Below are 25,470 nucleotides of genomic sequence, written 5' to 3' on the forward strand. Positions count from 1 at the left end.
GTGTGTGGAAATATAACCTATTAAAAGGGCTGAAAGACCAGCCTTCAGTCAGTACAGCTGTGTGTGTGTGTGTGTGTGTGTGTGTGTGTGTGTGTGTGTGTGTGTGTGTGTGTGTTAATATATTAATATAGTCCCCTGTTAACACTTTGTTGTGGCGCCCAACCGGCGCCAGACAAGCTCAGAGAGGTCAAGATTTGAGCTCTGCCAGTGTTTCTGAATAACTGTAAGGCCGTACCAGGCTGTCTGGTTGAATGAATCTCTTCTTCCTGAGTCGATACTTCTGAATCTGACAGGGGGAAATGTACCTTCTCGGTATACCACCACCACCGCCACCACCACCCAGCTTCTCATTTAGAAACAGCCTATGTGGTATTAATAAAACTCAGAAGTATTTATTATACCGTCTAAATCGACTACAGAGGGAAAAGAGGATCATTTTGGTCAATGTCAGTCTCGTCCAAAACTGAGTCTTGTGAGATTTGTGGTCGTGACTGAATCACAATGTAAATGACGGTTGGGTTTGTTTTGTTAGGTTCTAATAAACTCCACGGACATTATGAAAGCTTAACCAAGTTAATTCTCCCAGAGGATCAATACATTCAGACAAAACATGTTTCCACCAACACAGTATATTTACTCCAGTTTAGATGCTCTCCTCCTTCTCTCCAACACTTTAGATCTGTTATGGTTCGACAGGAAGAGGAAGTGATAGGGTTAAACCATTCCTCCTCCCTTAAGGTGACCTGACCTGACCTCAACCCCCTTGATGCCTAATCCAAAGCTCTCTCCCCTTATCAATGCCTGCCACGTGTGATCCCTTCCCTGCACTCAATATTTCTATAGGATACCTGACATATTGTAACGGTTATACATTACCCTCTCTCCCTCAGTTACATTACCCTCTCTCCCTCAGTTACATTACCCTCTCTCCCTCAGTGACATATCCTGACATATTGTAACGGTTATACATTACCCTCTCTCCCTCAGTGACATATCCTGACATATTGTAACGGTTATACATTACCCTCTCTCCCTCAGTGACATATCCTGACATATTGTAACGGTTATACATTACCTCTCTCCCTCAGTTACATTACCCTCTCTCCCTCAGTGACATATCCTGACATAATGTAACGGTTATACATTACCCTCTCTCCCTCAGTGACATATCCTGACATATTGTAACGGTTATACATTACCCTCTCTCCCTCAGTGACATATCCTGACATATTGTAACGGTTATACATTACCCTCTCTCCCTCAGTGACATATCCTGACATATTGTAACGGTTATACATTACCCTCTCTCCCTCAGTGACATATCCTGACATATTGTAACGGTTATACATTACCCTCTCTCCCTCAGTGACATATCCTGACATATTGTAACGGTTATACATTACCCTCTCTCCCTCAGTGACATATCCTGACATATTGTAACGGTTATACATTACCCTCTCTCCCTCAGTGACATATCCTGACATATTGTAACGGTTATACATTACCCTCTCTCCCTCAGTGACATATCCTGACATATTGTAACGGTTATACATTACCCTCTCTCCCTCAGTTACATTACCCTCTCTCCCTCAGTGACATATCCTGACATAATGTAACGGTTATACATTACCCTCTCTCCCTCAGTGACATATCCTGACATAATGTAACGGTTATACATTACCCTCTCTCCCTCAGTTACATTACCCTCTCTCCCTCAGTGACATATCCTGACATAATGTAACGGTTATACATTACCCTCTCTCCCTCAGTGACATATCCTGACATAATGTAACGGTTATACATTACCCTCTCTCCCTCAGTTACATTACCCTCTCTCCCTCAGTGACATATCCTGACATAATGTAACGGTTATACATTACCCTCTCTCCCTCAGTGACATATCCTGACATATTGTAACGGTTATACATTACCCTCTCTCCCTCAGTTACATTACCCTCTCTCCCTCAGTGACATATCCTGACATAATGTAACGGTTATACATTACCCTCTCTCCCTCAGTGACATATCCTGACATAATGTAACGGTTATACATTACCCTCTCTCCCTCAGTTACATTACCCTCTCTCCCTCAGTGACATATCCTGACATAATGTAACGGTTATACATTACCCTCTCTCCCTCAGTGACATATCCTGACATAATGTAAAGGTTATACATTACCCTCTCTCCCTCAGTTACATATCCTGACATAATGTAAAGGTTATACATTACCCTCTCTCCCTCAGTTACATTACCCTCTCTCCCTCAGTGACATATCCTGACATAATGTAACGTTATACATTACCCTCTCTCCCTCAGTGACATATCCTGACATAATGTAAAGGTTATACATTACCCTCTCTCCCTCAGTTACATATCCTGACATAATGTAAAGGTTATACATTACCCTCTCTCCCTCAGTTACATTACCCTCTCTCCCTCAGTGACATATCCTGACATAATGTAACGGTTATACATTACCCTCTCTCCCTCAGTTACATTACCCTCTCTCCCTCAGTGACATATCCTGACATAATGTAACGGTTATACATTACCCTCTCTCCCTCAGTGACATATCCTGACATAATGTAACGGTTATACATTACCCTCTCTCCCTCAGTGACATATCCTGGCATAATGTAAAGGTTATACATTACCCTCTCTCCCTCAGTGACATATCCTGACATAATGTAACGGTTATACATTACCCTCTCTCCCTCAGTGACATATCCTGACATAATGTAAAGGTTATACATTACCCATCAGGAAGTGCAGTCGCCTTTTAAAAAGTGGGTCAAACACCTGTGATTTATCGTCTGTCTCAGCTGGGGAATGGGGAGGGCAGAGGGGGAATAAACTCTTATCGTCTGTCTCAGATGGGGAATGGGGAGGGCAGAGGGGGAATAATCTCTTATCGTCTTTCTCAGCTGGGGAATGGGGAGGGCAGAGGGGGAATAAACTCTTATCGTCTGTCTCAGCTGGGGAATGGGGAGGGCAGAGGGGGAATAAACTCTTATAGTCTGTCTCAGATGGGGAATGGGGAGGGCAGAGGGGGAATAAACTATTATAGTCTGTCTCAGATGGGGAATGGGGAGGGCAGAGGGGGAATAAACTCTTATAGTCTGTCTCAGCTGGGGAATGGGGAGGGCAGAGGGGGAATAAACTCTTATCGTCTGTCTCAGATGGGGAATGGGTAGGGCAGAGGGGGAATAAACTCTTATCGTCTGTCTCAGATGGGGAATGGGGAGGGCAGAGGGGGAATAAACTCCTATCGTCTGTCTCAGCTGGGGAATGGGGAGGGCAGAAGGGGGAATAAACTCTTATCGTCTGTCTCAGCTGGGGAATGGGGAGGGCAGAGGGGGAATAAACTCTTATCGTCTGTCTCAGCTGGGGAATGGGAAGGGCAGAGGGGGAATAAACTCTTATCGTCTGTCTCAGCTGGGGAATGGGGAGGGCAGAGGGGGAATAAACTCTTATAGTCTGTCTCAGATGGGGAATGGGGAGGGCAGAGGGGGAATAAACTCTTATCGTCTGTCTCAGATGGGGAATGGGGAGGGCAGAGGGGGAATAAACTCTTATCGTCTGTCTCAGATGGGGAATGGGGAGGGCAGAGGGGGAATAAACTCTTATCGTCTGTCTCAGATGGGGAATGGGGAGGGCAGAGGGGGAATAAACTCTTATCGTCTGTCTCTGCCCTCCCCATTCCCCAGCTGAGGGGGAATAAACTCTTATCGTCTGTCTCAGCTGGGGAATGGGGAGGGCAGAGGGGGAATAAACTCTTATCGTCTGTCTCAGCTGGGGAATGGGGAGGGCAGAAGGGGGAATAAACTCTTATCGTCTGTCTCAGCTGGGGAATGGGGAGGGCAGAAGGGGGAATAAACTCTTATCGTCTGTCTCAGCTGGGGAATGGGGAGGGCAGAGGGGGAATAAACTCTTATCGTCTGTCTCGAATGGGGAGGGCAGGAGGGGAATAAACTCTTATCGTCTGTCTCGAATGGGGAGGGCAGGAGGGGGAATAAACTCTTATCGTCTTTCTCAGCTGGGAAGGGCAGAGGGGGAATAAACTCTTATCGTCTGTCTCAGATGGGGAATGGGAGGGCAGAGGGGGAATAAACTCTTATCGTCTGTCTCAGATGGGGAATGGGGAGGGCAGAGGGGGAATAAACTATTATAGTCTGTCTCAGCTGGGGAATGGGGAGGGCAGAGGGGGAATAAACTCTTATCGTCTGTCTCAGCTGGGGAATGGGAAGGGCAGAGGGGGAATAAACTCTTATCGTCTGTCTCAGATGGGGAATGGGGAGGGCAGAGGGGGAATAAACTATTATAGTCTGTCTCAGATGGGGAATGGGGAGGGCAGAGGGGGAATAAACTCTTATCGTCTGTCTCAGCTGAGGAATGGGGAGGGCAGAGGGGGAATAAACTCTTATCGTCTGTCTCAGATGGGGAATGGGGAGGGCAGAGGGGGAATAAACTCTTATCGTCTGTCTCTGCCCTCCCCCATTCCCCAGCTGAGGGGGAATAAACTCTTATCGTCTGTCTCAGCTGGGGAATGGGGAGGGCAGAAGGGGGAATAAACTCTTATCGCCTGTCTCAGATGGGGAATGGGGAGGGCAGAGGGGGAATAAACTCTTATCGTCTGTCTCTGATGGGGAATGGGGAGGGCAGAGGGGGAATAAACTCTTATCGTCTGTCTCTGCCCTCCCCATTCCCCAGCTGAGGGGGAATAAACTCTTATCGTCTGTCTCAGCTGGGGAATGGGGAGGGCAGAAGGGGGAATAAACTCTTATCGTCTGTCTCAGCTGGGGAATGGGGAGGGCAGAGGGGGAATAAACTCTTATCGTCTGTCTCGAATGGGGAGGGCAGGAGGGGGAATAAACTCTTATCGTCTGTCTCGAATGGGGAGGGCAGGAGGGGGAATAAACTCTTATCGTCTTTCTCAGCTGGGAAGGGCAGAGGGGGAATAAACTCTTATCGTCTGTCTCAGATGGGGAATGGGTAGGGCAGAGGGGGAATAAACTCTTATCGTCTGTCTCAGATGGGGAATGGGGAGGGCAGAGGGGGAATAAACTCGTATCGTCTGTCTCAGCTGGGGAATGGGGAGGGCAGAGGGGGAATAAACTCTTATAGTCTGTCTCAGATGGGGAATGGGGAGGGCAGAGGGGGAATAAACTATTATAGTCTGTCTCAGATGGGGAATGGGGAGGGCAGAGGGGGAATAAACTCTTATAGTCTGTCTCAGCTGGGGAATGGGGAGGGCAGAGGGGGAATAAACTCTTATCGTCTGTCTCAGATGGGGAATGGGTAGGGCAGAGGGGGAATAAACTCTTATCGTCTGTCTCAGATGGGGAATGGGTAGGGCAGAGGGGGAATAAACTCTTATCGTCTGTCTCAGCTGGGGAATGGGGAGGGCAGAGGGGGAATAAACTCTTATCGTCTGTCTCAGCTGGGGAATGGGGAGGGCAGAAGGGGGAATAAACTCTTATCGTCTGTCTCAGCTGGGGAATGGGAAGGGCAGAGGGGGAATAAACTCTTATCGTCTGTCTCAGCTGGGGAATGGGGAGGGCAGAGGGGGAATAAACTCTTATAGTCTGTCTCAGATGGGGAATGGGGAGGGCAGAGGGGGAATAAACTCTTATCGTCTGTCTCAGCTGAGGAATGGGGAGGGCAGAGGGGGAATAAACTCTTATCGTCTGTCTCAGATGGGGAATGGGGAGGGCAGAGGGGGAATAAACTCTTATCGTCTGTCTCTGCCCTCCCCATTCCCCAGCTGAGGGGGAATAAACTCTTATCGTCTGTCTCAGCTGGGGAATGGGGAGGGCAGAAGGGGGAATAAACTCTTATCGCCTGTCTCAGATGGGGAATGGGGAGGGCAGAGGGGGAATAAACTCTTATCGTCTGTCTCTGATGGGGAATGGGGAGGGCAGAGGGGGAATAAACTCTTATCGTCTGTCTCAGCTGGGGAATGGGGAGGGCAGAGGGGGAATAAACTCTTATCGTCTGTCTCAGCTGGGGAATGGGGAGGCCAGAGGGGGAATAAACTCTTATCGTCTGTCTCAGATGGGGAATGGGGAGGGCAGAGGGGGAATAAACTCTTATCGTCTGTCTCAGCTGGGGAATGGGGAGGGCAGAGGGGGAATAAACTCTTATAGTCTGTCTCAGATGGGGAATGGGGAGGGCAGAGGGGGAATAAACTCTTATCGTCTGTCTCAGATGGGGAATGGGGAGGGCAGAGGGGGAATAAACTCTTATCGTCTGTCTCAGCTGGGGAATGGGGAGGGCAGAGGGGGAATAAACTCTTATCGTCTGTCTCGAATGGGGAGGGCAGGAGGGGGAATAAACTCTTATCGTCTTTCTCAGCTGGGAAGGGCAGAGGGGGAATAAACTCTTATCGTCTGTCTCAGCCTGGGAATGGGGAGGGCAGAAGGGGGAATAAACTCTTATCGTCTGTCTCAGATGGGGAATGGGGAGGGCAGAGGGGGAATAAACTCTTATCGTCTGTCTCAGCTGGGGAATGGGGAGGGCAGAAGGGGGAATAAACTCTTATCGTCTGTCTCAGCTGGGGAATGGGGAGGGCAGAAGGGGGAATAAACTCTTATCGTCTGTCTCAGCTGGGGAATGGGGAGGGCAGAGGGGGAATAAACTCTTATCGTCTGTCTCGAATGGGGAGGGCAGGAGGGGGAATAAACTCTTATCGTCTGTCTCGAATGGGGAGGGCAGGAGGGGGAATAAACTCTTATCGTCTTTCTCAGCTGGGAAGGGCAGAGGGGGAATAAACTCTTATCGTCTGTCTCAGATGGGGAATGGGTAGGGCAGAGGGGGAATAAACTCTTATCGTCTGTCTCAGATGGGGAATGGGGAGGGCAGAGGGGGAATAAACTCGTATCGTCTGTCTCAGCTGGGGAATGGGGAGGGCAGAAGGGGGAATAAACTCTTATCGTCTGTCTCAGCTGGGGAATGGGGAGGGCAGAGGGGGAATAAACTCTTATCGTCTGTCTCAGCTGGGGAATGGGGAGGGCAGAAGGGGGAATAAACTCTTATCGTCTGTCTCAGCTGGGGAATGGGGAGGGCAGAGGGGGAATAAACTCTTATAGTCTGTCTCAGCTGGGGAATGGGGAGGGCAGAGGGGGAATAAACTCTTATTGTCTTTCTCAGCTGGGGAGGGCAGAGGGGGAATAAACTCTTATCGTCTGTCTCAGCTGGGGAATGGGGAGGGCAGAAGGGGGAATAAACTCTTATCGTCTGTCTCGAATGGGGAGGGCAGGAGGGGGAATAAACTCTTATCGTCTTTCTCAGCTGGGAAGGGCAGAGGGGGAATAAACTCTTATCGTCTGTCTCAGCCTGGGAATGGGGAGGGCAGAAGGGGGAATAAACTCTTATCGTCTGTCTCAGATGGGGAATGGGTAGGGCAGAGGGGGAATAAACTCTTATCATCTGTCTCAGATGGGGAATGGGGAGGGCAGAGGGGGAATAAACTCGTATCGTCTGTCTCAGCTGGGGAATGGGGAGGGCAGAGGGGGAATAAACTCTTATCGTCTGTCTCAGCTGGGGAATGGGGAGGGCAGAGGGGGAATAAACTCTTATAGTCTGTCTCAGATGGGGAATGGGGAGGGCAGAGGGGGAATAAACTCTTATCGTCTGTCTCAGCTGGGAATGGGGAAGGCAGAAGGGGGAATAAACTCTTATCGTCTGTCTCAGCTGGGGAATGGGGAGGGCAGAGGGGGAATAAACTCTTATCGTCTGTCTCAGCTGGGGAATGGGGAGGGCAGAGGGGGAATAAACTCTTATCGTCTTTCTCAGCTGGGGAGGGCAGAGGGGGAATAAACTCTTATCGTCTTTCTCAGATGGGGAATGGGGAGGGCAGAGGGGGAATAAACTCTTATTGTCTGTCTCAGCTGGGGAATGGGGAGGGCAGAGGGGGAATAAACTCTTATCGTCTGTCTCAGCTGGGGAATGGGGAGGGCAGAGGGGGAATAAACTCTTATCGTCTGTCTCGAATGGGGAGGGCAGGAGGGGGAATAAACTCTTATCGTCTTTCTCAGCTGGGAAGGGCAGAGGGGGAATAAACTCTTATCGTCTGTCTCAGCCTGGGAATGGGGAGGCAGAGGGGGAATAACTCTTATTGTCTTTCTCAGCTGGGGAGGGCAGAGGGGGAATAAACTCTTATCGTCTGTCTCAGATGGGGAATGGGTAGGGCAGAGGGGGAATAAACTCTTATCATCTGTCTCAGATGGGGAATGGGGAGGGCAGAGGGGGAATAAACTCGTATCGTCTGTCTCAGCTGGGGAATGGGGAGGGCAGAAGGGGGAATAAACTCTTATCGTCTGTCTCAGCTGGGGAATGGGGAGGGCAGAGGGGGAATAAACTCTTATAGTCTGTCTCAGATGGGGAATGGGGAGGGCAGAGGGGGAATAAACTCTTATCGTCTGTCTCAGCTGGGGAATGGGGAGGGCAGAGGGGGAATAAACTCTTATCGTCTGTCTCAGCTGGGGAATGGGGAGGGCAGAGGGGGAATAAACTCTTATCGTCTGTCTCGAATGGGGAGGGCAGGAGGGGGAATAAACTCTTATCGTCTTTCTCAGCTGGGAAGGGCAGAGGGGGAATAAACTCTTATCGTCTGTCTCAGCCTGGGAATGGGGAGGGCAGAAGGGGGAATAAACTCTTATCGTCTGTCTCAGATGGGGAATGGGTAGGGCAGAGGGGGAATAAACTCTTATCATCTGTCTCAGATGGGGAATGGGGAGGGCAGAGGGGGAATAAACTCTTATCGTCTGTCTCAGCTGGGGAATGGGGAGGGCAGAAGGGGGAATAAACTCTTATCGTCTGTCTCAGCTGGGGAATGGGGAGGGCAGAGGGGGAATAAACTCTTATAGTCTGTCTCAGATGGGGAATGGGGAGGGCAGGAGGGGGAATAAACTCTTATCGTCTGTCTCAGCTGGGGAATGGGGAGGGCAGAGGGGGAATAAACTCTTATCGTCTGGAATGGGGAGGGCAGAGGGGGAATAAACTCTTATCGTCTTTCTCAGCTGTCTCAGTCTCAGCCTGGGAATGGGGAGGGCAGAGGGGAATAAACTCTTATAGTCTGTCTCAGATGGGGAATGGGGAGGGCAGAGGGGGAATAAACTCTTATCGTCTGTCTCAGCTGGGGAATGGGGAAGGCAGAAGGGGGAATAAACTCTTATCGTCTGTCTCAGCTGGGGAATGGGGAGGGCAGAGGGGGAATAAACTCTTATCGTCTGTCTCAGCTGGGGAATGGGGAGGGGCAGAGGGGGAATAAACTCTTATCGTCTTTCTCAGCTGGGGAGGGCAGAGGGGGAATAAACTCTTATCGTCTTTCTCAGATGGGGAATGGGGAGGGCAGAAGGGGGAATAAACTCTTATCGTCTGTCTCAGCTGGGGAATGGGGAGGGCAGAGGGGGAATAAACTCTTATCGTCTGTCTCAGATGGGGAATGGGGAGGGCAGGAGGGGGAATAAACTCTTATCGTCTGTCTCAGCTGGGGAATGGGGAGGGCAGAGGGGGAATAAACTTATTGTCTGTCTCGAATGGGGAGGGCAGGAGGGGGAATAAACTCTTATCGTCTTTCTCAGCTGGGAAGGGCAGAGGGGGAATAAACTCTTATCGTCTGTCTCAGCCTGGGAATGGGGAGGGCAGAGGGGGAATAAACTCTTATCGTCTGTCTCAGATGGGGAATGGGTAGGGCAGAGGGGGAATAAACTCTTATCATCTGTCTCAGATGGGGAATGGGTAGGGCAGAGGGGGAATAAACTCTTATCATCTGTCTCAGATGGGGAATGGGGAGGGCAGAGGGGGAATAAACTCTTATCGTCTGTCTCAGCTGGGGAATGGGGAGGGCAGAAGGGGGAATAAACTCTTATCGTCTGTCTCAGCTGGGGAATGGGGAGGGCAGAGGGGGAATAAACTCTTATCGTCTGTCTCAGCTGGGGAATGGGGAGGGCAGAGGGGGAATAAACTCTTATCGTCTTTCTCAGCTGGGGAGGGCAGAGGGGGAATAAACTCTTATCGTCTTTCTCAGATGGGGAATGGGGAGGGCAGAAGGGGGAATAAACTCTTATCGTCTGTCTCAGCTGGGGAATGGGGAGGGCAGAGGGGGAATAAACTCTTATCGTCTGTCTCAGATGGGGAATGGGGAGGGCAGGAGGGGGAATAAAATCGTCTTTCTCAGCTGGGGAGGGCAGAGGGGGAATAAACTCTTATCGTCTGTCTCAGCCTGGGAATGGGGAGGGCAGAAGGGGGAATAAACTCTTATCGTCTGTCTCAGATGGGGAATGGGGAGGGCAGAGGGGGAATAAACTCTTATCATCTGTCTCAGATGGGGAATGGGGAGGGCAGAGGGGGAATAAACTCTTATCGTCTGTCTCAGATGGGGAGGGCAGAGGGGGAATAAACTCTTATCGTCTGTCTCAGCTGGGGAATGGGGAGGGCAGAGGGGGAATAAACTCTTATCGTCTGTCTCAGCTGGGGAATGGGGAGGGCAGAGGGGGAATAAACTCTTATCGTCTGTCTCAGCTGGGGAATGGGGAGGGCAGAGGGGGAATAAACTCTTATCGTCTGTCTCAGCTGGGGAATGGGGAGGGCAGAGGGGGAATAAACTCTTATCGTCTTTCTCAGCTGGGGAGGGCAGAGGGGGAATAAACTCTTATCGTCTGTCTCAGATGGGGAGGGCAGAGGGGGAATAAACTCTTATCGTCTTTCTCAGCTGGGGAATGGGGAGGGCAGAGGGGACTAAACTCTTATCGTCTGGCCTTAGATGGGGAATGGGGAGGGCAGAGGGGGGAATAAACTCTTATCGTCTGGCCTTAGATGGGGAATGGGGAGGGCAGAGGGGGAATAAACTCTTATCGTCTTTCTCAGCTGGGGAATGGGGAGGGCAGAGGGGGAATAAACTCTTATCGTCTGTCTCAGATGGGGAGGGCAGAGGGGGAATAAACTCTTATCGTCTTTCTCAGATGGGGAATGGGGAGGGCAGACGGGGAATAAACTCTTATCGTCTGGCCTTAGATGGGGAATGGGGAGGGCAGAGGGGGGAATAAACTCTTGGTCCATCCATTTTCCTCCATTTCCCACACCTTTCTCAGACCTGGAGCACTGACTTATTACTCTGTGAGAGGCTGGTCGTCGGCTGGTCGTCGACTCTATTCATTCGTCATACCCTGGAAAGGCACTGTGGATTGTGACAGGCTGCACTACCCAACGGCCCTGTGATTTCTTGATCCAATCAATTGTCACCTTGTCACTTTTTGATTGAAAAAAAAAAAAGTAATATATTTTTCCTCCTGCCCTTCTCGTCCTGTCTCACACACATACCACACGCTCAGCCAGATGCTACGACATTACGGTGGTGATGTTAGTGGTGTGTGCGTCAGTGACGTCATTGCACGTGCTTTATTATGTTTGCGCTAGCGTGTGTGTGTGTGTGCGCGTGTGTGTGTATGCACATCAGTGCCGTAAGTGGCAGCAGGAGTGTGTGAGAACAGTCTGTGAGGGGGAGACTGACTGAGTCAGTCAGTGAGGGGGAGGTTGACTGAGTCAGTCAGTGAGGGGGAGGTTGACTGAGTCAGTCAGTGAGGGAGTGGCTGACTGAGTCAGTCAGTGAGGGAGAGGCTGACTGAGACTGACAAGGGAGTGAGTCAGTCAGTGAGGGAGAGGCTGACTGAGTCAGTCAGTGAGGGAGAGGCTGACTGAGTCAGTCAGTGAGGGAGAGGCTGACTGAGTCAGTCAGTGAGGGAGAGACTGACTGAGTCAGTCAGTGAGGGAGAGACTGACTGAGTCAGTCAGTGAGGGAGAGGCTGACTGAGTCAGTCAGTGAGGGGGAGGTTGACTGAGTCAGTCAGTGAGGGGGAGATTGACTGAGTCAGTCAGTGAGGGGGAGGTTGTCTGAGTCAGTCAGTGAGGGGGAGGTTGACTGAGTCAGTCAGTGAGGGGGAGGTTGACTGAGTCAGTCAGTGAGGGGGAGGTTGACTGAGTCAGTCAGTGAGGGGGAGGTTGACTGAGTCAGTCAGTGAGGGAGAGGCTGACTGAGTCAGTCAGTGGGGGAGAGGCTGACTGAGTCAGTCAGTGAGGGAGAGGCTGACTGAGACTGACAAAGGGAGTGAGTCAGTCAGTGAGGGAGAGACTGACTGAGACTGACAAAGGGAGTGAGTCAGTCAGTGAGGGAGAGACTGACTGAGTCAGTCAGTGAGGGAGAGACTGACTGAGTCAGTCAGTGAGGGAGAGACTGACTGAGTCAGTCAGTGAGGGAGAGACTGACTGAGTCAGTCAGTGAGGGAGAGACTGACTGAGTCAGTCAGTGAGGGAGAGACTGACTGAGTCAGTCAGTGAGGGAGAGACTGACTGAGTCAGTCAGTGAGGGGGGGTTGACTGAGTCAGTCAGTGAGGGGGAGGTTGACTGAGTCAGTCAGTGAGGGAGAGGCTGACTGAGTCAGTCAGTGAGGGAGAGGCTGACTGAGTCAGTCAGTGAGGAAGAGACTGACTGAGACTGACAAAGGGAGTGAGTCAGTCAGTGAGGGAGAGACTGACTGAGTCAGTCAGTGAGGGGGAGGTTGACTGAGTCAGTCAGTGAGGGAGAGGCTGACTGAGTCAGTCAGTGAGGGAGAGGCTGACTGAGTCAGTCAGTGAGGGAGAGGCTGACTGAGTCAGTCAGTGAGGGAGAGGCTGACTGAGTCAGTCAGTGAGGGAGAGGCTGACTGAGACTGACAAAGGGAGTGAGTCAGTCAGTGAGGGAGAGACTGACTGAGTCAGTCAGTGAGGGAGAGACTGACTGAGACTGACAAAGGGAGTGAGTCAGTCAGTGAGGGAGAGACTGACTGAGTCAGTCAGTGAGGGGGAGGTTGACTGAGTCAGTCAGTGAGGGAGAGGCTGACTGAGTCAGTCAGTGAGGGAGAGGCTGACTGAGTCAGTCAGTGAGGGAGAGGCTGACTGAGTCAGTCAGTGAGGGAGAGGCTGACTGAGTCAGTCAGTGAGGGAGAGGCTGACTGAGACTGACAAAGGGAGTGAGTGAGTCAGTGAGGGAGAGACTGACTGAGTCAGTCAGTGAGGGAGAGACTGACTGAGTCAGTCAGTGAGGGAGAGACTGACTGAGTCAGTCAGTGAGGGAGAGACTGACTGAGACTGACAAAGGGACTGAGTCAGTCAGTGAGGGGGAGGCTGACTGAGTCAGTCAGTGAGGGGGAGGCTGACTGAGTCAGTCAGTGAGGGGGAGGCTGACTGAGTCAGTCAGTGAGGGGGAGGCTGACTGAGTCAGTCAGTGAGGGGGAGGCTGACTATGTCAGTCAGTGAGGGAGAGGCTGACTGAGTCAGTCAGTGAGGGAGAGGCTGACTGAGTCAGTCAGTGAGGGACCTTTAGTTTTCCTTGTAGAAAACTGTTTATCCTGTATTTACTTTAGCAGCTGTTGTGCTGTCCTTCATGTGCTGCAAGACTGCTGATATCTCCTGGTGTAGCCTTATGTTTCTCCTGTCGTCTCCTCCTGTCGTCTCCTCATGTCGTCTCCTCCTCATGTCGTCTCCTCCTCCTGTCGTCTCCTCCTCCTGTCGTCTCCTCCTCCTGTCGTCTCCTCCTCCTGTCGTCTCCTCCTCCTGTCGTCTCCTCCTCCTGTCGTCTCCTCGTGTCGTCTCCTCCTCGTGTCGTCTCCTCTTCGTGTCTCCTCCTCCTGTCGTCTCCTCCTCCTGTCGTCTCCTCCTCCTGTCGTCTCCTCCTCCTGTCGTCTCCTCCTCCTGTCGTCTCCTCCTCCTGTCGTCTCCTCCTCCTGTCGTCATCTCCTCGTGTTGTGTATTTTAGGAGGGCTTCCATAAGGCTCTGGGCATGGTAGGAGCAGAGTTCCTGGACCGGGTTGACTTCTACCAGAACTCCTGGCTTCCTGCCCGTGTGGTGGTGGAGGGAGCTGTACAGACGAGGAAGCAGGTACCTACCGTAGACATACAGATATTCACTTTCACTAGGTAGCGGACAGGGTGGCGCTGTTCTGATGACATCCCCTGTCATGTTGCTTCTCTCCAGAACTACTTTGTCTGTTAAAACAAATGACATGTATGATACACGTGTAGTTACGGTGTAAATGCGCGCGTGGTTACGGTGTAAATGCGCGCGCGCGTGGTTACGGTGTAAATGCGCGCGGTTACGGTGTAAATGCGCGCGCGCGCGGTTACGGTGTAAATGCGCGCGCGCGGTTACGGTGTAAATGCGCGCGCGGTTACGGTGTAAATGCGCGCGCGCGGTGTAAATGCGCGTAAATGCGGTTACGGTGTAAATGCGTGCGCGCGGTTACGGTGTAAATGCGCGCGCGCGGTTACGGTGTAAATGCGCGGTTACGGCGTAAACGAGCGCGTAGGTTTAAGTGTAGTAACAATACACATAGTGATGCAAAGTGTTAGCGTGAGACGTTATGAAATTGTAGGTATTGATGCAGTGTGTGCGTCACAATAGGTATCAATCCCGTGTCTTAAGTTTGCAAAGCGCTTTGTGACCAGTGAATTCCTGAGTAAATGTGATTGGTTTGTGTCCGTCCCCAGGTTGACCCCAGTGGCGAGATAGTGGTGTTTTCTCAGGGTGGTTGTCCCTGGAAGGAGCACCTGTTTTCCCTGGAGAAGGAGCTGAGCGTGGACACCTCCATTAAGTTTGTCCTCTACCCTGACCAGAACGGACAGTGGAGAGTCCAGTGTGTCCCAGCCGGTCTGCACACCTTCAATAACAGGTAGTGTACACTACCCAGATCGCCTTCGATAGCAGGTAGTGTACACTACCCAGATCGCCTACGATAGCAGGTAGTGTACACTACCCAGATCGCCTACGATAGCAGGTAGTGTACACTACCCAGATCGCCTACGATAGCAGGTAGTGTACACTAACCAGATCGCCTACGATAGCAGGTAGTGTACACTACCCAGATCGCGTACGATAGCAGGTAGTGTACACTACCCAGATCGCCTTCTATAGCAGGTAGTGTACACTACCCAGATCGCCTTCTATAGCAGGTAGTGTACACTACCCAGATCGCCTACTATAGCAGGTAGTGTACACTACCCAGATCGCCTTCTATAGCAGGTAGTGTACACTACCCAGATCGCCTACGATAGCAGGTAGTGTACACTACCCAGATCGCCTACGATAGCAGGTAGTGTACACTACCCAGATCGCCTACGATAGCAGGTAGTGTACACTACCCAGATCGCCTACGATAGCAGGTAGTGTACACTACTTTAGTACACTACTTAGACTGTCCTTGTAGGAGAACCCTTTTTAGTTCGATTTAGAGCCTTCTGGTATGGAAAGAGTTCTATGTGGAACCCAAAAGGGGTTCTCCTATGGGGATGTCTGAAGAACCCTTATGTTCAAGATAGAAACGTATTTTTTCTAAGACCGTGCTTTAGAGTTGACTATAGGTGTAGTGAACTAGTGGGAGGGTCCAGTGTTTTCCTGTCCGACTACACACCTACCAATACATTTGGCGGCAGGGTAGCCTAGTGGTTAGTGTTGGACTAGTAACCGGAAGGTTGCAAGTTCAAACCCCCGAGCTGACAAGGTACAAATCTGTCGTTCTGCCCCTGAACAGGCAGTTAACCCACTGTTCCTAGGCCGTCATTGTAAATAAGAATTTATTCTTAACTGACTTGCCTGGTTAAATAAAGGTAAAAAAGAAAAGTCAAATGGCTCCCTACATAGTGTGCACCTTTAATAGTCTACTCTACATCTAGCTACGGGGAGGAACAGCTTCCTGAGTTGTAGCTACGGGGAGGAAACAGCTTCCTGAGTTGTAGCTACGGGGAGGAAACAGCTTCCTGAGTTGTAGCTACGGGGAGGAACAGCTTCCTGAGTTGTAGGTTTGTAGCTACGGGGAGGAACAGCTTCCTGGGTTGTAGCGACGGGGAGGAACAGCTTCCTGAGTTGTAGCTACGGGGAGGAACAGCTTCCTGAGTTGTAGCTACGGGGAGGAACAGCTTCCTGAGTTGTAGCTGCGGGGAGGAACAGCTTCCTGAGTTGTAGCTAGGGGGAGGAACAGCTTCCTGAGTTGTAGCTACGGGGAGGAACAGCTTCCTGAGTTGTAGCTACGGGGAGGAACAGCTTCCTGAGTTGTAGCTACGGGGAGGAACAGCTTCCTGAGTTGGAGCTACGGGGAGGAACAGCTTCCTGAGTTGGAGCTACGGGGAGGAACAGCTTCCCGAGTTGGAGCTACGGGGAGGAACAGCTTCCCGAGTTGGAGCTACGGGGAGGAACAGCTTCCTGAGTTGGAGCTACGGGGAGGAACAGCTTCCTGAGTTGTAGCTACGGGGAGGAACAGCTTCCTGAGTTGTCGGTTTGTAGCTACGGGGAGGAACAGCTTCCTGAGTTGTAGCTACGGGGAGGAACAGCTTCCTGAGTTGTAGGTTTGTAGCTAGGGGGAGGAACAGCTTCCTGAGTTGTAGGTTTGTCGCTACGGGGAGGAACAGCTTCCTGAGTTGTAGGTTTGTAGCTAGGGGGAGGAACAGCTTCCTGAGTTGTAGGTTTGTAGCTACGGGGAGGAACAGCTTCCTGGGTTGTAGCTACGGGGAGGAACAGCTTCCTGAGTTGTAGCTACGGGGAGGAACAGCTTCCTGAGTTGTAGCTACGGGGAGGAACAGCTTCCTGAGTTGTAGCTAGGGGGAGGAACAGCTTCCTGAGTTGTAGCTACGGGGAGGAACAGCTTCCTGAGTTGTAGCTACGGGGAGGAACAGCTTCCTGAGTTGTAGCTACGGGGAGGAACAGCTTCCTGGGTTGTAGGTTTGAAGCTAGGGGGAGGAACAGCTTCCTGGGTTGTAGGTTTGTAGCTACGGGGAGGAACAGCTTCCTGAGTTGTAGGTTTGTAGCTACGGGGAGGAACAGATTCCTGAGTTGTCGGTTTGTAGCTAGGGGGAGGAACAGCTTCCTGAGTTGTAGGTTTGTAGCTACGGGGAGGAACAGCTTCCTGAGTTGTAGGTTTGTAGCTACGGGGAGGAACAGATTCCTGAGTTGTCGGTTTGTAGCTAGGGGGAGGAACAGCTTCCTGAGTTGTAGGTTTGTAGCTACGGGGAGGAACAGCTTCCTGAGTTGTAGCTACGGGGAGGAACAGCTTCCTGAGTTGTAGGTTTGTAGCTAGGGGGAGGAACAGCTTCCTGGTTTGTAGCTACGGGGAGGAACAGCTTCCTGAGTTGTAGGTTTGTAGCTACGGGGAGGAACAGCTTCCTGAGTTGTAGGTTTGTAGCTAGGGGGAGGAACAGCTTCCTGAGTTGTAGCTACGGGGAGGAACAGCTTCCTGAGTTATAGGTTTGTAGGTAGGGGGAGGAACAGCTTCCTGAGTTGTAGCTACAGGGAGGAACAGCTTCCTGAGTTGTAGGTTTGTAGCTAGGGGGAGGAACAGCTTCCTGAGTTGTAGGTTTGTAGCTACGGGGAGGAACAGCTACCTGAGTTGTAGCTATGGGGAGGAACAGCTTCCTGCGTTGTAGCTACGGGGAGGAACAGCTTCCTGGGTTGTAGGTTTGTAGCTACGGGGAGGAACAGCTTCCTGAGTTGTAGGTTTGTATTTACGGGGAGGAACAGCTTCCTGAGTTGTCGGTTTGTAGCTACGGGGAGGAACAGCTTCCTGAGTTGTCGGTTTGTAGCTAGGGGGAGGAACAGCTTCCTGAGTTGTAGGTTTGTAGCTACGGGGAGGAACAGCTTCCTGAGTTGTAGGTTTGTAGCTAGGGGGAGGAACAGCTTCCTGAGTTATAGGTTTGTAGGTAGGGGGAGGAACAGCTTCCTGAGTTGTAGGTTTGTAGCTACGGGGAGGAACAGCTTCCTGAGTTGTAGCTACGGGGAGGAACAGCTTCCTGAGTTGTAGGTTTGTAGCTAGGGGGAGGAACAGCTTCCTGAGTTGTAGGGTTGTAGCTATGGGGAGGAACAGCTACCTGAGTTGTAGCTACGGGGAGGAACAGCTTCCTGAGTTGTAGCTACGGGGAGGAACAGCTTCCTGAGTTGTAGCTACGGGGAGGAACAGCTTCCTGAGTTGTAGCTGCGGGGAGGAACAGCTTCCTGAGTTGTAGCTAGGGGGAGGAACAGCTTCCTGAGTTGTAGCTACGGGGAGGAACAGCTTCCTGAGTTGTAGCTACGGGGAGGAACAGCTTCCTGAGTTGTAGCTACGGGGAGGAACAGCTTCCTGAGTTGGAGCTACGGGGAGGAACAGCTTCCTGAGTTGGAGCTACGGGGAGGAACAGCTTCCCGAGTTGGAGCTACGGGGAGGAACAGCTTCCTGAGTTGGAGCTACGGGGAGGAACAGCTTCCTGAGTTGTAGCTACGGGGAGGAACAGCTTCCTGAGTTGTCGGTTTGTAGCTACGGGGAGGAACAGCTTCCTGAGTTGTAGCTACGGGGAGGAACAGCTTCCTGAGTTGTAGGTTTGTAGCTAGGGGGAGGAACAGCTTCCTGAGTTGTAGGTTTGTCGCTACGGGGAGGAACAGCTTCCTGAGTTGTAGGTTTGTAGCTAGGGGGAGGAACAGCTTCCTGAGTTGTAGGTTTGTAGCTACGGGGAGGAACAGCTTCCTGGGTTGTAGCTACGGGGAGGAACAGCTTCCTGAGTTGTAGCTACGGGGAGGAACAGCTTCCTGAGTTGTAGCTACGGGGAGGAACAGCTTCCTGAGTTGTAGCTAGGGGGAGGAACAGCTTCCTGAGTTGTAGCTACGGGGAGGAACAGCTTCCTGAGTTGTAGCTACGGGGAGGAACAGCTTCCTGAGTTGTAGCTACGGGGAGGAACAGCTTCCTGGGTTGTAGGTTTGAAGCTAGGGGGAGGAACAGCTTCCTGGGTTGTAGGTTTGTAGCTACGGGGAGGAACAGCTTCCTGAGTTGTAGGTTTGTAGCTACGGGGAGGAACAGATTCCTGAGTTGTCGGTTTGTAGCTAGGGGGAGGAACAGCTTCCTGAGTTGTAGGTTTGTAGCTACGGGGAGGAACAGCTTCCTGAGTTGTAGGTTTGTAGCTACGGGGAGGAACAGATTCCTGAGTTGTCGGTTTGTAGCTAGGGGGAGGAACAGCTTCCTGAGTTGTAGGTTTGTAGCTACGGGGAGGAACAGCTTCCTGAGTTGTAGCTACGGGGAGGAACAGCTTCCTGAGTTGTAGGTTTGTAGCTAGGGGGAGGAACAGCTTCCTGGTTTGTAGCTACGGGGAGGAACAGCTTCCTGAGTTGTAGGTTTGTAGCTACAGGGAGGAACAGCTTCCTGAGTTGTAGGTTTGTAGCTAGGGGGAGGAACAGCTTCCTGAGTTGTAGCTACGGGGAGGAACAGCTTCCTGAGTTATAGGTTTGTAGGTAGGGGGAGGAACAGCTTCCTGAGTTGTAGCTACAGGGAGGAACAGCTTCCTGAGTTGTAGGTTTGTAGCTAGGGGGAGGAACAGCTTCCTGAGTTGTAGGTTTGTAGCTACGGGGAGGAACAGCTACCTGAGTTGTAGCTATGGGGAGGAACAGCTTCCTGCGTTGTAGCTACGGGGAGGAACAGCTTCCTGGGTTGTAGGTTTGTAGCTACGGGGAGGAACAGCTTCCTGAGTTGTAGGTTTGTATTTACGGGGAGGAACAGCTTCCTGAGTTGTCGGTTTGTAGCTACGGGGAGGAACAGCTTCCTGAGTTGTCGGTTTGTAGCTAGGGGGAGGAACAGCTTCCTGAGTTGTAGGTTTGTAGCTACGGGGAGGAACAGCTTCCTGAGTTGTAGGTTTGTAGCTAGGGGGAGGAACAGCTTCCTGAGTTATAGGTTTGTAGGTAGGGGGAGGAACAGCTTCCTGAGTTGTAGGTTTGTAGCTACGGGGAGGAACAGCTTCCTGAGTTGTAGCTACGGGGAGGAACAGCTTCCTGAGTTGTAGGTTTGTAGCTAGGGGGAGGAACAGCTTCCTGAGTTGTAGGGTTGTAGCTATGGGGAGGAACAGCTACCTGAGTTGTAGCTATGGGGAGGAACAGCTTCCTGAGTTGTAGCTACGGGGAGGAACAGCTTCCTGAGTTGTAGCTACGGGGAGGAACAGCTTCCGGAGTTGTAGCTACGGGGAGGAACAGCTTCCTGAGTTGTCGGTTTGTAGCTAGGGGGAGGAACAGCTTCCTGAGTTGTCGGTTTGTAGCTACGGGGAGGAACAGCTTCCTGAGTTGTAGCTATGGGGAGGAACAGCTTCCTGAGTTGTAGCTACTGGGAGGAACAGCTTCCTGAGTTGTAGCTACGGGGAGGAACAGCTTCCTGAGTTGTAGCTACGGGGAGGAACAGCTTCCTGAGTTGTAGCTACGTGGAGGAACAGCTTCCTGAGTTGTAGCTACGGGGAGGAACAGCTTCCTGAGTTGTAGCTACGGGGAGGAACAGCTTCCTGAGTTGTCGGTTTGTAGCTACGTGGAGGAACAGCTTCCTGAGTTGTAGCTACGGGGAGGAACAGCTTCCTGAGTTGTAGCTAGTGGGAGGAACAGCTTCCCGAGTTGTCGGTTTGTAGCTAGGGGGAGGAACAGCTTCCCGGGTTGTAGGTTTGCAGCTAGGGGGAGGAACAGCTTCCCGAGTTGTCGGTTTGTAGCTAGGGGGAGGAACAGCTTCCCGAGTTGTCGGGTTGTAGCTAGTGGGAGGAACAGCTTCCTGAGTTGTCGGTTTGTAGCTACGGGTAGGAACAGCTTCCTGAGTTGTCGGTTTGTAGCTCAGGGGAGGAACAGCTTCCTTAGTTGTAGGTTTGTAGCTAGGGGGAGGAACAGCTTCCTGAGTTGTAGGTTTGTAGCTACGGGGAGGAACAGCTTCCTGAGTTGTAGGTTTGTAGCTAGGGGGAGGAACAGCTTCCTGAGTTATAGGTTTGTAGGTAGGGGGAGGAACAGCTTCCTGAGTTGTAGGTTTGTAGCTACGGGAGGAACAGCTTCCTGACTTGTAGCTACGGGGAGGAACAGCTTCCTGAGTTGTAGGTTTGTAGCTAGGGGGAGGAACAGCTTCCTGAGTTGTAGGTTTGTAGCTACGGGGAGGAACAGCTACCTGAGTTGTAGCTATGGGGAGGAACAGCTTCCTGAGTTGTAGCTATGGGGAGGAACAGCTTCCTGAGTTGTAGCTACTGGGAGGAACAGCTTCCGGAGTTGTAGCTACGGGGAGGAACAGCTTCCTGAGTTGTCGGTTTGTAGCTAGGGGGAGGAACAGCTTCCTGAGTTGTCGGTTTGTAGCTACGGGGAGGAACAGCTTCCTGAGTTGTAGCTATGGGGAGGAACAGCTTCCTGAGTTGTAGCTACTGGGAGGTTCCTGAGTTGTAGCTACGGGAGGAACAGCTTCCTGAGTTGTAGCTACGGGGAGGAACAGCTTCCTGAGTTGTAGCTACGGGGAGGAACAGCTTCCTGAGTTGTAGGTACGGGGAGGAACAGCTTCCTGAGTTGTAGCTACGGGGAGGAACAGCTTCCTGAGTTGTCGGTTTGTAGCTATGGGGAGGAACAGCTTCCTGGGTTGTAGGTTTGTAGCTACGGGGAGGAACAGCTTCCGGGTTGTAGGTTTGTAGCTAGGGGGAGGAACAGCTTCCCGAGTTGTCGGTTTGTAGCTAGGGGGAGGAACAGCTTCCCGGGTTGTAGGTTTGCAGCTAGGGGGAGGAACAGCTTCCCGAGTTGTCGGTTTGTAGCTAGGGGGAGGAACAGCTTCCCGAGTTGTCGGGTTGTAGCTAGTGGGAGGAACAGCTTCCTGAGTTGTCGGTTTGTAGCTACGGGTAGGAACAGCTTCCTGAGTTGTCGGTTTGTAGCTCGGGGGAGGAACAGCTTCCTTAGTTGTAGGTTTGTAGCTAGGGGGAGGAACAGCTTCCTGAGTTGTCAGTTTGTAGCTAGGGGCAGGAACAGCTTCCTGAGTTGTAGGTTTGTAGCTAGGGGGAGGAACAGCTTACATTTACATTTACATTTAAGTCATTTAGCAGACGCTCTTATCCAGAGCGACTTACAAATTGGTTCCAGAGTTTTGTAGCTAGGGGGAGGAACAGCTTCCTGGGTTTTGTAGCTACGGGTAGGAACAGCTTCCTGAGTTTTGTAGCTTGTAGCTACGGGTAGGAACAGCTTCCTGAGTTTTGTAGCTTGTAGCTAGGGGGAGGAACAGCTTCCTGAGTTTTGTAGCTACGGGTAGGACCAGCTTCCTGAGTTTTGTAGCTTGTAGCTACGGGTAGGAACAGCTTCCTGAGTTTTGTAGCTTGTAGCTACGGGTAGGAACAGCTTCCTGAGTTTTGTAGCTTGTAGCTACGGGGAGGAACAGTTTCCTGGGTTTTGTAGCTTGTAGCTAGGGGGAGGAACAGTTTCCTGGGTTTTGTAGCTTGTAGCTAGGGGGAGGAACAGCTTCCTGAGTTTTGTAGCTTGTAGCTAGGGGGAGGAACAGTTTCCTGGGTTTTGTAGCTTGTAGCTAAGGTTCTGACGATGATGGAATTTTGAATGGTAGTTATTTTTTGCCGACACTTTCTTGGCATCTGCTGCCATTTTAATACAATGAATAGAAGGGGGGTCCCTATTCAAGAATGGTGTCATAATGGGTGGACTGGTATACTCTCCTAGGTGTCATTTAATGTCAGACCATCACGTTTGTGATTCACACAGACAGAAAATACAGACGGACAGACTCTCTCTCCCCTGCTGATTGGCTGGGGTCACTAGGTTAAAGAGCCCTCTGCTGATTGGCGGGGGTCACTAGGTTAAAGAGCCCTCTGCTGGTTGACTGGGTGTCACGAGGTAAAACAGCCCTCTGCTGATTGGCTGGGGTCACTAGGTTAAAGAGCCCTCTGCTGATTGGCTGGGGTCACTAGGTTAAAGAGCCCTCTGCTGATTGGTTGGGGTCACTAGTTTAAAGAGCCCTCTGCTGATTGGCTGGGGTCACTAGGTGAAAGAGCCCTCTGCTGATTGGCTGGGGTCACTAGGTAAAACTGCCCTCTGTTGATTGGCTGGGGTCACTAGGTATAACAGCCCTCTGCTGATTGGCTGGGGTCACTAGGTTAAAGAGCCCTCTGCTGATTGGCTGGGGTCATTGGTAAAACAAAGAGATGGAACAAATATCATCTCATGTTGTTGATAACCCATGAGGAAAATATCAACCTATGTTTTAATATGCAAATATATTCTCATACAGAGTGCTGAATGTTTAGTTATTTTATGCAGTTTGCTTTAGTTAATTATCATAGTTCTGGTTTGAAAGGTGTAATTGGAGTACACACACACACACACACACACACACACACACACACACACACACACACACACACACACACACACACACACACACACACACACACACACACACACACACACACACACACACACACACACACACACACACACACACACACACACACACACACACAACGTGTACATTTATAAACTGTGCACACATCTGGTGTTCTCCCCTCTAGCAGAAATCACACTTTCCAATCAGTTATTAAGTCAGTTATCAGTTATCAGTTATTATATAAGTAATTATTTTCAGGGGATTATTTTAGTAAGTAATTTACAATGCCATTCTGTAGTGGACTGCTTCTCCCGCAGGTCAAAAGGATAATGATAATGGATTCAAGTATGTAAAAGGCAAAATGATAATGGTAATGGATGAAATTATGTAGAAATTAAAAGGATAATGGTAATGGATGAAATTATGTAGAAATTTAAAGGATAATGGTAATGGATGAAATTATGCAGAAGCCAAAATGATAATGGTAATGGCTGAAATTATGTAGAAGTCAAAAGCGTAATGATAATGGTAATGGATGAAATTATGTAGAAATTTAAAGGATAATGGTAATGGATGAAATTATGTAGAAATTAAAAGGATAATGGTAATGGATGAAATTATGTAGAAATTTAAAGGATAATGTAATGGATGAAATTATGCAGAAGCCAAAATGATAATGGTAATGGCTGAAATTATGTAGAAGTCAAAAGGATAATGGCAATGGATGAAATTATGTAGAAGGCAAAATGACAATGGTAATGGATTCAATTATGTAGAAGGAAAAGGGATAATGGTAATGGATTCAATTATGTAGAAGTCAAAATGATAATGGTAATGGATTAAATTATGCAGGATTAAATTATGCAGAAGTCAAAATGATAATGGCAATGATGAAATTATGTAGAAGTCAAAAGGATAATGGCAATGATGAAATTATGTAGAAGTCAAAAGGATAATGGCAATGATGAAATTATGTAGAAGTCAAAAGGATAATGGTAATGGCTGAAATGATGTAGAAGTCAAAAGGATAACGGTAATGGATTCAATTATGCAGAAGGTAAAACGATAATGGTAATGGATTCAATTATGTAGAAGGAAAATGATAATGGTAATGGATTCAATTATGCAGAAGGCAAAATGATAATGGTAATGGGTTCAATTAGGTTGTCAAAATGATAATGGTAATGGATTAAATTATGTAGAAGTCAAAATGATATTGGTAATGGATGAAATTATGTAGAAGTTCTCACCTCTTGTCTGATCTCTACTTCTTGCAGTTGGGTCATAGTTAGTTATTTCACTGGTATGTTGTGACCGTTCGTCATGGGGGGTGACTGTTCATCATGGGGGTGACTGTTCATCATGGGGGTGACTGTTCATCTTGGGGGGGTGACTGTTCATCTTGGGGGGTGACTGTTCATCTTGGGGGGTGACTGTTCATCGTGGGGGGTGACTGTTCATCGTGGGGGTGACTGGGGGGGTGACTGTTCATCTTGGGGGTGACTGTTCATCTTGGGGGGTGACTGTTCATCGTGGGGGTGACTGTTCATCGTGGGGGTGACTGTTCATCGTGGGGGTGACTGTTCATCGTGGGGGTGACTGTTCATCGTGGGGGGTGACTGTTCATCGTGGGGGGTGACTGTTCATCGTGGGGGGTGACCGTTCATCGTGGGGGTGACCGTTCATCGTGGGGGGGTGACCGTTCATCGTGGGGGGTGACCGTTCATCGTGGGGGGTGACCGTTCATCGTGGGGGGGGGTGACCGTTCATCGTGGGGGGTGACCGTTCATCGTGGGGGGTGACCGTTCATCGTGGGGGGTGACTGTTCATCGTGGGGGGTGACTGTTCATCGTGGGGGGGTGACTGTTCATCGTGGGGGGTGACTGTACATCGTGGGGGGTGACTGTTCATCGTGGGGGGGGGGTGACTGTTCATCGTGGGGTGGGTGACTGTTCATCGTGGGGGGTGACTGTTCATCTTGGGGGTGACTGTTCATCGTGGGGGGTGACTGTTCATCGTGGGGGGTGACTGTTCATCGGGGGGGTGACCGTTCATCGTGGGGGGTGACTGTCCCTCTCTTTCTCTCACCCATCTCCTCCCTCTCTCTTTCTCTCACCCATCTCCTCCTCTCTTTCTCTCACCCATCTCCTCCTCTCTCTTTCTCTCACCCATCTCTTTCTCTCACCCATCTCCTCCCTCTCTCTTTTTCTCACCCATCTCCTCTCTCTCTCCACTCCCGTGAGGAATCTCATTAGAATTGGTTTTCCACCAGGATGAGCCGACATCTGACAGTGGGAAGAATAGGAGATTGTATGAGATGCTGCTA

The 25,470-nt window shown here is 50.6% G+C and overlaps 1 protein-coding gene across 2 annotated transcripts in view; it reads left to right on the forward strand.

Annotated features, from left to right (window-relative positions):
- myg1 (myg1 exonuclease) overlaps window positions 1-25,470 on the forward strand; it is a 43,701-nt gene that overhangs the window by 10,510 nt on the left and 7,721 nt on the right. The window contains exons 5-6 of one of the 2 annotated variants that reach the window (XM_046311648.1): window positions 13,811-13,918; window positions 14,527-14,708. In XM_046311648.1, the coding sequence (XP_046167604.1) occupies window positions 13,811-13,918; window positions 14,527-14,708 (290 nt within the window). Of the gene's footprint in view, window positions 1-13,795; window positions 13,919-14,526; window positions 14,709-25,470 lie in introns of both variants that reach the window. The other variant, XM_046311647.1, reaches the window with a different exon arrangement.

The sequence above is a fragment of the Oncorhynchus gorbuscha genome, linkage group LG18, assembly GCF_021184085.1.
Source record: "Oncorhynchus gorbuscha isolate QuinsamMale2020 ecotype Even-year linkage group LG18, OgorEven_v1.0, whole genome shotgun sequence".
In the NCBI taxonomy this organism is placed as follows: Eukaryota; Metazoa; Chordata; class Actinopteri; order Salmoniformes; family Salmonidae; genus Oncorhynchus; species Oncorhynchus gorbuscha.